Below are 17,480 nucleotides of genomic sequence, written 5' to 3' on the forward strand. Positions count from 1 at the left end.
ATCTCCTTATGTGGAAATCTCACCTTCTTGATATGAAACTCGCTTGTGTTACCAGAATTTACAGCTACACGCTTTGCATCTCTTTTCCAGTTGAATTTCTGTCTCCCTTAACTTTCACTTCTCGTCATGGCTTCCATCTACTTCTTGCTCTTTCCTTTAATCTGTCCAAACACAATCTAACAAACCTTTTCCTCACCATTTCCTCTTTTCCAAGTGTACTTATAATCATTTTTGTATGTACAGTAAATCATTCATTTCCAACAGTCAAGGCCTTGTCCAAACACAATTCCATTGTCCCCAAACCTAGCAAAAAACAAATATTGTGTGTACTACTTTTTTTAGAGGCGTGAATTCAGAAGGTTTTAGCTTTCAAGATTTTGAGATGAGTTTGCTAATCTCATGCTCTTATCCAACCAGATTGTGATCCGCCACTTTCGACCAGCCACCAGTAACATAATTTATTTCTAAGGTTAACATATGCCTGGTGAGATTGAATGGCACGTGCTTTGTGCGTTATGGTTTTCTAGGAAGCTGACCCCAAAGCTTGCAGTTGTTAAGATAAGCATTTTAATCACTGTGCTATGAGGTTGTATGTATATATATATATATATTATATATATATATATATATATATATATATAAAGGTGATGCCACGGAGGAAAATGGAAAGGCGAGAAAGCCAAGAACTTTTGGTCTAACACGATCCTTTATTTAGACACAGCTGATGTGCCTAAGTAAAGGGTCGTGTTAGACCGAAAGTTCTTAGCTTTTTCGCCTTTCCATTTTCCTCCGTGGCATCACCTTTATTTATACATAGCATCACGTTTTATATACTTCGTGATCAAGCTATTCATATATGTATATATATATATATATATATATATATATATATATATATATATATATATATATATATATCGACTGGAGTCTTTGGAAAGATACTGCGCCGAGTATTCGAGACTCTCCAGTACCATTCCATTCATCATCCCTTCGGGATGTTCCCGACGTAGTGTGAATTCGATATTAAACGACATTGGTAGCTTAATGATTGTATATGAATCACGGTGTGATAAAAATGTACTATGTATTATATGTATACGTATATATGCTTAGATATAATAGACTTATGCAGCTCTGCCATTTACCTATTGCCGCAGACACCACTGCTAAATCTTTATCAGTCTCTGTTCTTCAATCCCCTCTAAAAATAACATTCTAAATAATTATAGAACTGGCTACAATGAAGATCTCAGGTCCATAAGTATCTTTTAATAAAGAGTTTTTTTTTACTTATCACAGGAATCAACAAACTATTTCTTAATAGTGACAACAGTTATAACAAAAAAGCGACATAGATACAATAGTAACAAGAGACAGTTTTACGGAAAAGATCGTTATATACAAATATACAGACTTTGAATTTCATAATACATAATCAGGCACCTGCAACATTTTGCACTCAGCCTCATTGCCCATATATACGTATGATTTTGCCAGTCACAATTTTGCTTCTGAAGCTTACAAAGTATTTGACAATGACGTTTAATATATTCTATATTTTGCATATGTTGTTCACAAAGTTTCTAGCGTTATGCATTTAACTTGGGCAGTTCGTCAGTGGAACCCACCATCCATGAACGCCTAAGACAATATATTGACAAGTATGTAGTTTGCTAACTATTTTGCAACATTCATACAGTAGTATCACTCTTTGCAATGAAGACAGGCATTGTTACTTCAAGTAGTATTGTTTACAATCGGGATATACGTTGGTACAGAGCTCATTGACAACGAGTGTGCCCTTCAGTAATCTCTAAGTTTGATTAGGAATATGCTGAGATAAATCTGTAAGAGACGTGCTTTAAGTACAGAGAAGGCAAGCACTATCACCCTTTAAGATCAAAATAAAAAGAATTTAAATGAATATAAATAAATAAATAAATAAAAACAACAGCACAAGAAGATTGATTAATCACTAGACAGACTTATAATTGAGAACTATTGTAAATAAATAACATGGGAGAGTTATTGCCTTTACAGTTGGCTACCTACCCTTTCATGAATGGCGGGTTTATGTCTGTCTATAATCTTATCATACAAACGACCGATGTAACCTCTGGACAAATAAGAGTAAAGGTCTGATCCCTTCTAAAGACTCTTCAATATTTAAGAGATTTCCAGAACTCTACTTTTCAGTCGTTTCAGTTCATAAGGTATATGAGGATACGGTCAGTCCTTATCACCCGCAATATATACAGTCATTCAACATTGTCATTTCAATTTAGTCCCTGGACATTGAAAATAGTGCCGTTTAGATGTTGACAGAACAGGATTAGATATAATGTGAGTCATAAACATTTTTCTTGAACTTCCAGGACTGGTATTCAGTGGCCTGAGAGAGCCCTTCAAGCTTTTGTAGAGATTTATCCTTAAAGTTAGTTTGTATGTAAAACAGAGCTACAGGCAATATTTTTCAAACTGTAGATGACAAATTACTTTGTATTCTAAGCTATTTTACAAAATAACCTAAATAACTTCTATTTGTAGATAACAACTGTGAAAAATAACAGACTTATAAAATACCCCCGACACATGATTGACTTTGACCCCCAATATCTTAAGCCTACATATCTACAAAAAGTGCACCTTAAAATGTACATATACTTCTGTAGAGACCAATGTCTCCGCAGAGCCTCATGCGGAGGGAGGGAACCGCTCTCACCGCGAGCTGGATCGAATTCAGGAAATTGGAGCAGTCGCACATCAGCACGTAGTGGAGCATCCCATTCTGAGGGACCGACTTGTGAAGGGTCAGGCGTCGCAGCCCCACGTCATCATCCGTCATGCTTTTGTACAGCGCTCTGGCTCCTGCAAAGGAAGGCCGGTGGGTGTTTCAACTTCAGAGTAGAGGGAAATTCCAGAAATGACTCAGTGAATTGTTAGATGGTTGAAGATAGAGGTTCTTAACCTTTTGATGATTCCAGATACCCCGCGAATTACCCAATATGTTCCATGCCCCCTTTGCATAAGTCCTAAGTCCACTAAGTCCTATTTTTTTAAATATAACTTAATATATTTAGTTTAATACATATTTTAGGTATGAATCGCTAGGAATAGAACATACAAGAAAATCAAAACCATTTATAGTTTTATATACTTATTTACAAAATGTACCCATGTATATATAGAAATATCCAGAGATCAAGTCCCATACCCCCAGGATGTGGTTCTCATACCCGCAAGGGGTATGTAATGAGTGAGCGTATGTAGCTGTGTGTGTGTATATTTGTTTCTTACCTGTCCAACCGAGCCAGTTTCGCTCGAACTTAACTCCGTCGGTGCCCTCGAATACCCGGAACACGGTGATAATGTAGCCTGTGGTCGGTGTCGTCGCCTTCCGCGAGAGCTTTTCTGAAAGGTTCAAAGGGGAGCATGATCGTGCATCTGCCATCTGGTAAGAATTACCTGCTGTCATTAAAGTAATGTACGTAAGCTCAGCGTTTGAAAAGGTCGAATTATTTGGTGCAAGGCAGCCGCCCTAAAGAATCCACTAAGTTCATTTCCAAAAGAATAAATGATGTGCAGGCAGTGAAAGTTACGCTTCGTTTGATGTGGCTCTGGCTGCTGCTTTTACTGTCTAGAAAATATAGGCAATGAAAATTAAAGATTATTATATACAAATTAAGCTGTTGCTCTTGAATAATGATCAAAATTCAGATAGTGAAAACAATAATACAATATTAAGCATGGATTGCGTAGGTTTGAAGGTAGCAATCACCAGCGAGTCATTTAAAAAGTGGTACATCTACGTTCGACACAATTGTATCATGGTTTTAGCTCTGATATGAGGTAGCATTTATCGTGTAACTATCGTCTGTTTCCCGATATTTGGGTTTACTATCTCCGTCGGTTACATTTTCATGTCCATAAATAAATAATTCATCCGTAAGTACTAGGCAGGAAATCTGTTGATTTTTGTTTTGTGATACCGTTTCTAAGTATATTTTATTACTGTAGTACTTACTTTTCCCCCTCTTAAATTTAAGTAGTCCTTCAGTTAAATGTGTACTTACGAAATGCCACGACAAATGGCTCTGCATCTGCTGAGCTGTAATTCTCTTGACAATAGAGGGCTCTGTTTGCAGTCTTTACTTCCCGCCTCCTTGACGTGGGGAAACGGAAACACTCGAAATAGAATCGTCAATCTTAAGCAGTTATACCACCAGTTATTCCGGTAGTTATCTCAGTTATTACAGTCAACCCGGTTATCTCTGTTATCTCTAATCCGCAAGCTGGGATTTCATCGCCATGATACGTGAGACTTTCAAGAGCATGTTCTTCAGAAATGCCTAACAGACAAAACTGCATTAGCCTAGTAAGTCCCTTTATTGTTTGTGGTGACATATTAGGTTCTGGCTTCTCAGTGCAGTCCCTCAGTGTTAATAAATATAACCTTCAGTTCACAATTATGAACATATAGTTGTCCAGACCCAACTAAGAGTGTTGTTAGCATCCTGAACCATAATTTTTTGACGGAAGTTTAAGGTGTAATAGGGATTGGGGCGTCAAATATATCTCGCCGCGTTTAGTACTGGCCCCTTGGGGTTAATTACAGTCGACCCCACAAAAATAACAGTAAATTATTAATAAGTAACCCAATTACTATTGCAAACTGTAATTTCCAAAGAAATACCGGACGCGGAGTTATTACCTAGATCTACCTTTTAGGTATTGTGTTACCCTTTTACAAATCCTGTAAATGAGATGTAGCCGTTATTAGATGCTTATCGGTTCTTTTTGTTTTTTTTTTAGTCGCAGGCATGTTTGTTTATTTGTTGCTTAGATCGAGAGGGTTCACTTTCAGGGAACTGCAAGCTTCGGTAACGTGCTTGGGGAATTCGATTCCATCACAACCGAGGCCTAGACCTTGGCCACAACCTCCTTCAAAGTCGGGAATCGAGACAAATTTAACCGCCATCAGAGTCCTGGACGCCCGTCACATATTTTGGTTCCAATTACGTACATTTGGTTTTTGCATGTTTAATTAAATAATTGAACCTAATTAAAATCGAAATAGTTATTTTTATTATTCATTTTAATGGTGATCTGGCATTTTTGTTAACAGCAAATCTCGAGGATTCAGTGTTTTCGAAATTCCACATTAGTTTTTTTTTTCTTTTTGTCAAATTTAACTGGATTAAGTGTTAATAATATTTCGGAATCTTGAGGTACTGTGTTCGATGAGGACAATATCGAACTTTAAGATAATTCGAAGAATCTGCTCGGAAATTTTCGTAGGCGGAGGACGATATATTATTGGTACTGAAACAACAGCTGTCTGGCAAAACGCTTATTCTTAAAGATTCTTTAAAGGCAGATAAACAGTCCTATTTGAACGGGAAGTCTCTTTATAAACTGCTATTCCCTCATTTCCAGTTTAGAAATTTAATGTCAAACTTCTTAAAAGAATGAAACTGGATTATGATTCAGACTCGTTCTAGTTTATAAAAGTGATATTAGGGATTAGGGAATTCAAGAATCTGTTAAACAAGTGATTTCTTGCAATACCTTTTTCTTATTAGGTATGGACGACCTTTTCATAAATTCATGTAACCAAACGCAATAGGTCCTCTCTTGATGAACTTGCTAGTCTGTTTCTTTTAAGATTATGAGCGTTACCATGATTTTAGGTCCAGGAAATCTTAAATGTAAAGCAAGTAATGAATGTAGCTTATCTCCGATAGAATCCTCACCAAAGGTTGAAGTCAACCATGTTAAATATTTAGCCATTAATGTTAAAATAAATAGTCACGAAAACCCTTTTTAGTCTTGCACATTGTGCCCTCAAGGTAGTGAAACTAAGACTTCCTGAGAATAAATGTCCTGTATGTAAAAATAAATTACCGGTTGAAAGAATTATATGATTGCCTTATTGCGGTAGTTGATACACCAGACAATTGTTTTGTTTTCGTATGCCCTTCATATAAACCCATTAGCAGTACAGAGGTTAGTGCTTCTTATGTGAAGGAGATGTCAGAGTCTAAGGTGAAGTCCAACACTAAGAATAAAAAGGAAAATAGGAATGAAATTCATAATGGAATGCCTGGTAACACCAATGTAATTAACTGTATTATGCCAACGTTTCGTTGTTATTTAGAGGATGGATTTTTTTTTCATAAGAGGTCCTAGGATAGTGGAAGCCAGATAGATTTTATTAGTGAAAGAGCTGTTAAGAATACCTTGCACAGATTAGCTGAAGATGACTATGGGTGTGTCTGCGTGCGTATGTATCGCTTATTTCAAGCTACGCACGTGTTTAATTTTGATAAATTAATTTTGCATATCTACTGTGTTTTTTTCTGTGACTCCAGGATAAAATACAACAAAGTCTGAGGATAACTGTTATCGACACCAGCTTTTCATCAGTTTCAAACCTCCTAATTTTTCCTATACAGTCACAACATTGTTTACTTTATAGTGATGTTGGTTTTGTGTTTATTTTTGTCAAAATGCATTGGTATACTTGCTTTCAGTCAGGAAAATCACTGTAGGATTCTTTAAAGTTCCTTTTGCTGTCAGTCTCCGGAGTAAAGCTATCGGGTATCAAGTCAGAAACACAGATTCTATTTATTTCCTTAATACGTCAATATAACCCCAGTTGGTTAAAACGAATTCTTTTAGAGACATTTTTCATAGTGGGAGTTTTTTTTTTAAAGTGAAATGTCATTTTAGAGCTGTTCAAGGTATAATCGGCATGATTTAATTAAGGATAACGGCAAGGTTAGCTATTTAGCTGCCGATGAAATGAAAATCTCAGTCTAGATATCGGGTTGCCTGGCATAATTTGACGGACGAATTGGTGACTCTGCATCTTACAAAATGACGGGAACGTGAGAAGTGTTGATAGTGGTCGAAAAGTTATTTTGGCTATAAATGTGACCAGCCTTCATCAGATAAGTGAAAAGCAACGGCTAAATTCAGCTTTAGATGACGCTTAACGAACTTGGGAGAAGCCCTCAGGCGGAAATACTTTTCATTAGGGGCTAGCGCTATCAGTACACCTCTCGGGTGCTCTGTAGGCATTACCAAGGTCCTGGGCATTAGTTAAGGTTCTCTGCAGCGTTTCTTTGGTCCTTAGCTGTAATTACTTTCATTCCTTTTACTGTATCTCTGCTGTTATTGTCTTTCTTCGATCGATACTGTCCAGTCTTTCCTAATAATTATTTCATGGTGCAACTGCGAAGTTCCCTCCTGCTATGCCTTTAAAATCTTTTTATTCTTAAGTCACCCTTTCAGCGCTGAATGACCTCATAGGTCTATGTGCTTGGGCTTTTGGCCTAAATTTGATATTCCATTCCATTTCCGGTGAACAAATAGTTCATGGGCCCACAGGAAGAGGCTGAGGTCCTTAATGAGTTACCGAAGCATCATCTTAGGTCAAATCAGGGTCAAATTAGGCTGACTGACTCTTTGGTTAATGCGTGGTTTGTTTACGGAGAAGAGAAGATCAAAGAAAACGGAAAACCACTGAAGATTGATACTGCTCTTGCGATTTCTTTTTACCTTAATTTTTTTTCTTGCTTGGAGGCATTTTTTTTTGCTAGGAGGCAAAGTATCAAATAAAAAATCCAGATGTTTAATTTAAATTATAGCCGCGTGGATAGTCTAATAGTGCCATTGGTGCTTTGAATGCTCTTTAAGAATGTGAAGACTACATAAGCTTAAAAGTTAATTTTCCTCTGCCTCTTGTGTAGCAACAGAGTAAAACATCGCACAGGTAGAAAGACTGTTTAATTAATAAATGGTGTGTCCGAATGTGCTAGTGGAAAAAGTATAGTGTCGTCATTTTGAAAACGATCGGTGAGAAAATGTTTGCTAATTTATTAATATCATGGACACTATTGGATAAGATGAGAAATTTTTCTTATATACATAAGTATATATACAATATACTATATGTATGTATGAATATATGTATATTCAGTATATATATATATATATATATATAGTATATATATATGATATATATACATATATATATATATATATATATATATATATATATATATATGTGATATCTATGTACATACATAGATATCATATATTGAAAAATTTACCGCTTATTTACTGCTTATTTATTTAATTTTTTCTTTTTAACTTTTTACACAGGCTTCCGAGAGACTCATTCGATGACTTGCCTTTAATGATTCTACTATTGGGATTTTCGTCTGAATTTCATATTCCTTTCGCACCCAATCCTAACCGCATTCCTGACGCTTATTCTTTTGATGTTTGTCGTATCGGCATATAATTACATAATATATTAAACACTTAGCACAGCATTGTACATCACATTTCATCGCTACCGACTGCTCTTCGTGATGCTAATATTTATTTTGGCTTCAGATGGCCTTTGTCATCGTGACTCAAGTCTCAACCCAATGAATCAGTCAGTCACGGTGAGCGATTTTTCCTTACCAAAGAATTGACTCAAATTTCGTTCTACATAATGGCGTGAAATCGATCAGAGATAATATTATGAATGACGTTTGATAAACTGATTTGAAACCTTGCTTAGGTGATTTTATTGTCAGTTTCACGTTGCCTTGGTGGAAGAAAAATCTATGGTTTTAGTGTTCAGTACACTTAAAAGATAGGATTGTCACTATATTTCTGCGGGGTGATTCGTCTTTTTCTCGTACCATAATGGTATTAGTTTTATTGTTAATTATTGACCGTTGGGTATAATACCCTCCCAGAAAGATGCTTTTGATTCTTTTCATGGGTCTAGTTCCATAACCTCAGGTATTGCTCTGTTATCCTCTGAGAATGTTCACGTCAATTTATTGTTATAATTATCAATATTTATTCTGTGCTTGGGAAACTTATTTCTGTAGATTTTGTTATCGTTTGATATCTACGTAATGGAAGCGTCAAAGTGTCCGTCAACCTTTCTTTATTCAATATGTACGACTTAGTGAATTGCATGTATTAACTCTGTTTCCTTTATTGGACAAATGTTGATTCATAAGGTTTTGTTTGCTATTTCATTTACGATTATTATTTAAATCAGAACTGACGGCAAATATGTAACTGGTAATTAAAAGGGGACGCCAGTCATTGTCATAAGGGTAATATCTTTGCGATACATTACTATTACTCTATCCACTCCTTGCTGGAAGTCGTTATCTTTTGCAAGTTTATTCCACTGCAAGGTCATCTTGGTTTAAAAGCTTAAGTATAAGGGCTACTCTGAGCTTACCTAGAGGAGGTCTCGCAAGTGTGGCAACTTCTTCGAAACTGTCGAAATAGTGGGAGCAGGTGAACCCTGTCTTGTTAGGATCAAGGGCATCTAAACTACAATGCCGGACTTTGCTGATGACTGTGTTCACGTCGGCCTTTTGCTTGTCGATGATCCAGATGATCATGAAGGGAAACTCCACTGGAAACAAAGAGGAAGAAAATATAACTCCATTTGATTGAACTGTCATGGATAGCACATGTTACACACTGACATGTATACGATATAAAATATGTTAAAGTTTGTGAAAATATGCGGGAGGAATATCATTAGATTATATGATGTTAAAAAAAAAAGAGCATATCATGTATTAGCGATACAGGAAATACGTAGCGGTTTTATGATGGTATGGCCAGCTTATCCTTAAGCACACCTATCCTAGTACATACAGCGAGAAGGGATAAAGGCGAGCACTATGGAAGACTTAACATTTAAAATTAAAAACTCTCAAACGAAGAGATAAGCAAATGCTGAAAATTCTTAGTGCAAATAAGATAATGGATTTGAAAATTAGTACTCGGTTACTGTTGGCAAAAATGAATTTCCTGAGAAACATTGGTTGATTGCACAATTACTTGTAGAGAGAAAAATTCAATTGAGTAGAATTTTCGTTGAGTTCTGGCAGGATGTGGTAGGATTCTCGCTGTAAAGAGAAAGGATGAGCATAACGTGCAGAAAACTTCCCCAAATGTAACCGCTCTATGTCCATACAACAGAGGCCCATTAGCGGTGCACCGACTGTCTACAGACAATGCATCTCGAGCTTGCATGAATTCTCACACTTCCTGAGTAGGCCCTTCTGTTCCAACATATCCTACTCCCTGTCTAGCCAACAAACTCTCTGCCCCCTAATGTTCCTTTCTTTCCAGAAAATCTGAATTGTAATTTAGCTACACAGTTTTCCCCGAACTAGAGTTCCGTACTCCTATCACTTAGTAGAGCACCGCGAGCGAGATCTCTCTGATCCACCCTTCAAGTCTGCCAATGATGTTCACTCTTTCAGCCCTTCAAATTCCACCTACAGTATACGTAGAGTTCATCTCAGCAACTTCCATCTTTTTGTTCTATTGGCATTCATCTTCCACAATTTACTTCCAAAGAATTAAGACAGAGGAAGGATCACTTTAAACTTTCCCGTTTTTGCTCTGGTAGATAACCTCTTAACTAACCTGGACCTCCTCTAACAGAGGTCCTGCTACTGTCTTAGGTGTACCTCTCTATGACACTCTGCCTTCATGAGTTACACTTAATCCCAAAAGCCTAAATGAATTAGCTTCTTCTTTAACCTTCTAGACTGGTATTCATTTCTCCAGCCTCCTGGCTTCCAGTTACTGCCATCGCTTTATTCTCGTATATATTAACTTTTAACTCTCTCTTTCTCTCCTGTAGAGGGATAGTGCCGTCAGTGCACCTCCTGTGGTGCACTGTAGACATTACTTAAGGTTCTTTGCAGCGTGCTCTCGGCCCCTCAGCTGCAATCCCTTTCGTTCATTTTACTGTACCTCCATTCATATTCTCTTAACTTCCTTCTTATTTTCCACCCTCTCCTAACAGTTGATTCATAGTGTAATTGCGATGTTTTCCTCCTGGTACGCTTTTCAAACCTTTTAACTCTGTTTCCGTTTCAGAGCTGAATGACCTCATAGGACCCAGTACTTGGTCTTTGGCCTAAATTCTCTCTCTCTCTCTCTCTCTCTCTCTCTCTCTCTCTCTCTCTCTCTCTCTCTCGTCTTTTATCCGCCTCTGCACCAACTCTTATCCTACCAAGTAAAACTCGAACGGTCCTCTTCCTTCTTATCCTCCATCATCTCATCAATATTTCCTTATCGATTCTCTAGCTCCTCCCTCTGTTCATCCATGGAAATAAGACATAACTCACACTTGTGTCAGCATGCGTAACCTGTCGTTTTCGTGACCACATATCCTAACGTAAGCTCTGCTTTCACCATAAAATCATTTACTTACTCTCAGCAAATACTCTCTACACTGCACGATCAGGCAACCCGCTTCCCCCCCCCCCCCCCCACACACACACACACACACACATATATATATATATTTTATATATATATATATATATATATATATATATATAGATATTTATATATATACAAGATTATTTCAAGGACAAGATATCAAGTCTTTCAACTTTTAGTATAGTCATATTCAGGATGCTGAAAAGTTTAAAAAATACAGCTGACAGAGGAGAAGCAACACGAGATCACAAACAACAATAAAGAAAGTTTACAACCTACTCCGGTAGACATAAAACCCTCTCAAAAGCAAAACATGCTTTGTAGATTATGCAGTTCCCAAGTCGTAATACAAAACTTAGCTATATATAGAATATTAAATGCCTTGCTTTGCTTTGGGGGTTTTTAAGCTTAAACCTTTCAGGAATTCGCACATCTTAAAAAAAAAAAAATTCGCCGAAGTTCAACTTCCAGTGTGTCGTGTGCTAACGAACTTATAAAACCTACTTTAGCTAGATGCCAATCGATAGGCAGGTCAAAATCTTTTACCATTACTAAAGACGGCAATCGTACATTTTATTAAAGTTTAAGCCACTTTCTTGTGCAGTTCCTTACCAGATTGTCCAGTATGCGATATATGATACGTAACACCACACACACAAGCCCGCGTTTATTACGTAAATCATCCGCCTTTCTTATCAGCCATCCTGAATTCGTATTGAGTTGGGTTTTAAATTGCCGTCCTTTCAGTTGAATAGAGAGAGGACGGCAAGTCCGTATGAAATGAATTTACAACAAAAATATGGAATCGCCTGTATTACTGTTCATAAGTTCTCGTTTCTACAGTCTCAGAGGGTACATCCACACCACAGCAAAACATGTCATAAACACATCTGAAACTTATCGCGCACACATCACAAACAGGTTGAATACAAGTGGGCGACTTATTGAGCCTAGCAAGTGCCTCTGTATATGCCGCATTTGTCAAAAGTCGTTCCCGCTTGCCGTCGTTGATTTGTTTTCTTGTTTGTGATGTGTATGGGAAAGGGTGCCAACGTTTGTTGAAGACACGTTTTATAGTAAGAGTAAGCAAATGCCATAAACAAACTTAACACATTAAAATTATACGCACGTACATTTTTAGTGCTCTGTAAAAGCTATCAGTGGAAGTGCGCTTTCGAATCGTATTTATTTGATGCCAACTGCACATATCATACGACACTGGGGGTAAGGATATGCTTGTTTCTAAATTTATATAACAATTTTCAGCGTAGTTTTTCGTGTTCTTAATTTAGCTTTTCGAAAGGAGAGCCAAAATAAGTTTAATCTAAGAGCTTAGTCAACTAGGTTTCTCGGTTTTTGTATAAGAATATCTCCTCTTTACTTGACGTGATCAAAGACTCCGACAACAAAGAAGATTCTTGGCCTTCTTTTTCACGAGCAGCCTGTCGGGTGTCTTGTGCCTTCGAAAGATCAAACTTGATCGGTTTAAAGGAAGAAATGAACCAGTTCTCGCTGTCGTCGTTCGTACTAAACTGAACTTGCCTTATGACAACGAAAGTTCTTTGCCGCGTTATTATTAGTAGAGCAGATGCACAATGATGCAAGAATAAATTTATGAGAAACTAAAACTTTCCTCTTCTCTACTTGTAAGCTCCTCATTTGTTGGACGTTAGGTTTGACATTGAAGTCGCTTATTTCCAATAAAGAATTGGAAGTTTTCTGGGAAAAAGCTTTCTTCCTTCAGGATTCAGAGCTCATTAAGCAGCGTTCAAACATATTTGAACGCAATTGACGGTAGTTATCTAGGCCCAGTATCTCCCATGCCAGAGTAATACTTCAATAGGTCTGTCTGTTTGCCTGTCGAAATCAGACTTAAGATAGCTTCTTTGTACTGAGTGACGTAGAGTTTTGCACTTGGCCCATTGTCCATAAGACGTAATTTGTCGTAGTGAATAAATCTAACCCGAGGAAGAAGTCTCCCTGTGACACTGAACAAATGACTAGCGATGTGTAAATGATGTAATCTGCTTTTGAAGAGCTGAATTTTGATTAGTATTTTCGTTATCGTCACGATCATTATCATGCGCTGAACTCCATAACTTTCAGAGAGTAAGCTTTTATAGTTGAACTTTATTTCTGGTAGAGATTCGGAAAGCCTGTCGGAAAGTGTTATGGTAAGCGAGACCACCTGCTGGACTTCCTCATAGGAACCTAGACCTTGGTGAGCCGAAGACATCAAGTGGCAGAAGCCATAATATCATTTTGACGTTTAAGAGTCGCAGTAAGTCGGTCAAGGTCTGTTATTAAACGGCCGGGAAGCTATTTTGGGCGCGTTTCATTGCCAGAAACTAAAGGGACTTCACGGAACGGGATCTCGATTTAGACACGAAACGGCCAGATGTTCTTCAAAGGCGAAGGTAAATTTTATACTTCACGAAAAGATTGCATCTGTGACCTTCACTTTTCCTTGAAGCAGGGGAAATTTATGACCGCCAGTTTCTACCTGAGAAATGGAGAATCCTTTTCAATTTCTTATTTATTTATTCATTTTCAAAGCTCACTTTTACCCTTTGATCTATGCGTATATGAATTTACATACCGAGGTAAATGTATTGATAGGTTCGTGCGTCTTCAGTAGTGGTCTTATTGTCCTGGTTTTTATGCATAATCAGTATCATTTTTGAATATTAATACAAACAACAAGATTTAATATAATCCAAAATTGAACGAAATAAAAGCAAAACATTTTTTCAATAAAATTGTACAAACAAAATAGTTACTCTATGAGTTGTGGAATGGTTCAGCATCCGTGATATGAAGCATTAAAAGCATAAATGAAGCCATACTGTTTTATTATAACAGTAATTTACAGTAAGATTACTGTGACCCTTGTAAGGCAATAAAGTAGCTAAAAATACTACTTTGAAAATGCCTTAATTATAGTGACAGTAATAATAAGAATAGCAGATCCGTTGATAATAACAACAACAACAGCAATAATAATAATAATAATAATAATAATAATAATAATAATAATAATAATAATAATAATAATAATAATAATAAACGAATTGGAGGACTGTGATAAACCAAAAAAATAATAATAATGTCTTTGTTAGTTTAATGAGCACTGTCAAACGACTAGTGATTCTCCCAAGTTGTTTTTATTAAATTTTTGTTTACACAACAACAACAGAAATAAATCTGAAAGTAATGCAGATTTTTCACTTATAAGAATTAAAAACAGACGGAACATAAGACAGTACATAAAAAAGAACTGAATTATGGCGCCAAGCACAGGCCTTTTTTTTCACAATAAGAGTTTGATTCAAGATTCAAAACTATATAGTAAATAGACATACACGCTTGATGAGTCGAGTTTTGTGTCGAATTCAGCCTCATCAACGGCCATTTGAGGTTTTAGACGGCCGGTCCCTGCCGTTACTGTCAAGAATCAAGCAACACAAAACAAGCTGCTGCTGTTTTGGCAGGAATGTTGCTCAGGTCGAGTAAGTGCCGGGCGAGCGAACCCTGAGGTAGGATTGTGCCAAGGCGACAGCTCCCTGTGAGACTTGGCACTGAACCGCCAGTTACCGCCACAATGTCAAATCTAAAAGAACATTTCTCTCTCTCTCTCTCTCTCTCTCTCTCTCTCTCTCTCTCTTGCAGTTCACCTGAGGGGGGGGATAAAGGTAGAGTAGTAGTAGCAGCGAATTATCTAGTTAATCTGTTTGACACGTCGCGAGGAAGCAGCGGTTCAGTTGAATCTCATTTGGCTAATGAAAGAAGAAGGTCGGTAAATCGAGATTTGAGCGTCATCAAAGTGGCGCCAGTGGAATGGAAAGAAAAAGAAAAATAAGGAAAACGAAAATAAAAATCGCCCTGACTTTGGTCCTTACATGATGGCTGAGGGGTGTAGGAAAATTGGCACAGGAGGAAACAACACAAAGCATGCTGCTGCAACAACCCGAGAGGCACGTTTGTATCAGATAGAACTTTGAGGAATAAAGTACACATATTTTTTCTCTGGAGAGATGGCACTGGCATCAATGAAAAGAGCCTGGCAGCTTTGCATGTAGTTTTGCTTTAATGCGCCACCAAGGAGTTCTTTGCAGATGCCATTAGATGACGCAATCGTTGCCTACGAAGCAAGAAGTGAGGAAACTTTGCCTGGAGTGAGAAAATTTGAAACCGAATCTCGGATAGAAGTAAAACATTTTATATCAAGTCAATTAATAGCTGAATTATGCAAACATTAGTTCGTGAATGGGTTTACGACTGTGTACGGATTTATACGTACTTAAATGAACAAGCAAAACACACTCACATATACGTGGATGTATATATTACGTATATATGTAATATATGTCTATAATTATGTGTGTATATAGGTATGTATAAATATACACACGCATTATTTAAGCCAAGTGCGCTTGATTTAAAGGAAATGCATAATACTGCGCACTTTAGTTTTTTTTTCTACATAGTAACCGGTACACTAAAATTATCAGGGGATTATGATTTATTAAGATGAACATTCTTTAAAATTGATATTTACTGATTCTGAGATATGATAACTTATTTACATATTTCGGACTTTTAAGGATATTTTTCAAATATAAGTGGGTACAAATTTTATGGAATTTTGTGTTCAAAAGCTTTGCTCCACTAACCGTGGCGTATTTAAAGGTAGATCGAAACTCGTTTCGTCTGGCGTGTAGACTCATTATCCAATACTTCGCTGTACTCTTAATCTTTAGACCAGGATTATACACTGTGAACTCTCCTTGCTAAAGCTGTAAGCAAATTTTGCACGAGCACCACCAGACGCTCTTCTATTTTCCTGTATTTAGAATTTTACTGATCATTTCTCTGCGCGTACTATGTAAGATTTTACCCACATGAATTGTTTCACCAAGTGTGGTTTGGTGCTGATGTACCATGGCGTGATTGGGAGCTCGATGAAGTTTGTGACATCTTCCCCCTTTCGACATCTTTCTATACCCTTCCACCCCCCTCCCCCCAAAATCCCGCCCCTTTCACTCCGAACCAGCGCGGCGTCCTAAAAGACGATTCCGAGGTCGAGAGAGTCGGTTACATCATATTATTCTTGGCCAAGAATCCCTACGTCGACAATATTCCGAGAAAGTTCGTATAGGGAAGCTCTGTGGCTTTCCAGTAACTTGTTTCATAGATTGTCGCTTATTATTTCTTCGTTTGCAGCATCGGGAAGAAAGCGCCTCAGTGGCGTGATCGGTATGGTCTTGGCCTGCCAACTCGGTGGCCACGAGTTAGATTCTCGGGGATTCCATTGAGGTGTGAGAGATGTGTCTACCTCGTGATAGAAGTTCACGCTCGACGTGGTTCGGAAGTCAGGTAAAACCGTTGGTCCCGTTGCTGAATAACCACTGGTTGCATGCAACATAAAAACACCATACCAACAAACAAACAAACAAGCATTGGGAAGTGCAAATATTTCCTTCCGGTCTTCTCCAAGGTTTCTTTGTTCAGATTATCTGTTTCTTATTATCTCAGAGAGAAACAGAAATTTTATGAAGACATCGCTCGTGTACAACTGATAGTGGCTCGTGACCCTTACTAATTGATTATTCAGACTGTATTACACATAATTTCACGTTGTTTTAATATCTGCTTGGTGCATCCTTCCATGATTTATGTATGTAATAAATATACTATATGTCGGAATTTCTCTTTTGTTGTCGTTTATAGGAATTTTTTTATACACACTAAGTAATAATATATGTGGAGTGTGCTCATGTTTTACAGGCAGTATATATTTTATAATGGACGAAATGCCACAGTTAATAACAACTTATAAGCATTATGGCCAAGTTCTTAGGTCAAGGTCTGGTTGATAACCCTTTTATCGTATTTGAAAACAAACCACAGCGTTTATGTTGCCTCGATTCACATGTCTTCTCTCTCTCTCTCTGTATTTCCTGAGACCTTCTAGTGAACATCATATTTTTTGGAAACTTTAATTTCCAGCTGATGGTCCCTGTGGGGTTCTTCCATATGAAGAGAGTTCATCTTCTGAATAATAATAATAGCGCTGATTGTATTTCTTAAAGAAGTAAACGGCACCTCGTACAATTTTCCCAGACCACCAAAGTACGACGAAGAACCATTCACACAGGGCTTGAGACGTCTTTGTGACGGTGGTTGAGAGACCGTTGTTTTGC

At 37.4% G+C, this 17,480-nt stretch overlaps 1 protein-coding gene across 3 annotated transcripts in view; it reads right to left on the reverse strand.

Moving 5' to 3' along the window:
* Nucleotides 1-1,254: 1,254 nt before the first annotated feature.
* The window catches only part of LOC135221911 (uncharacterized), a 131,131-nt gene continuing 114,905 nt past the window's right edge, over nucleotides 1,255-17,480 (reverse strand). For all 3 annotated transcript variants that reach the window (XM_064259924.1, XM_064259925.1, XM_064259926.1), the window contains 3 exons: nucleotides 9,263-9,442; nucleotides 3,298-3,411; nucleotides 1,255-2,868 (listed from right to left, as the gene is read on the reverse strand). In XM_064259924.1, the coding sequence (XP_064115994.1) occupies nucleotides 2,648-2,868; nucleotides 3,298-3,411; nucleotides 9,263-9,442 (515 nt within the window). In that variant the 3' untranslated portion in view covers nucleotides 1,255-2,647. The remainder of the gene's footprint in view (nucleotides 2,869-3,297; nucleotides 3,412-9,262; nucleotides 9,443-17,480) is intronic.

Source organism: Macrobrachium nipponense, chromosome 3 (genome assembly GCF_015104395.2).
Source record: "Macrobrachium nipponense isolate FS-2020 chromosome 3, ASM1510439v2, whole genome shotgun sequence".
Lineage (NCBI taxonomy): Eukaryota > Metazoa > Arthropoda > Malacostraca > Decapoda > Palaemonidae > Macrobrachium > Macrobrachium nipponense.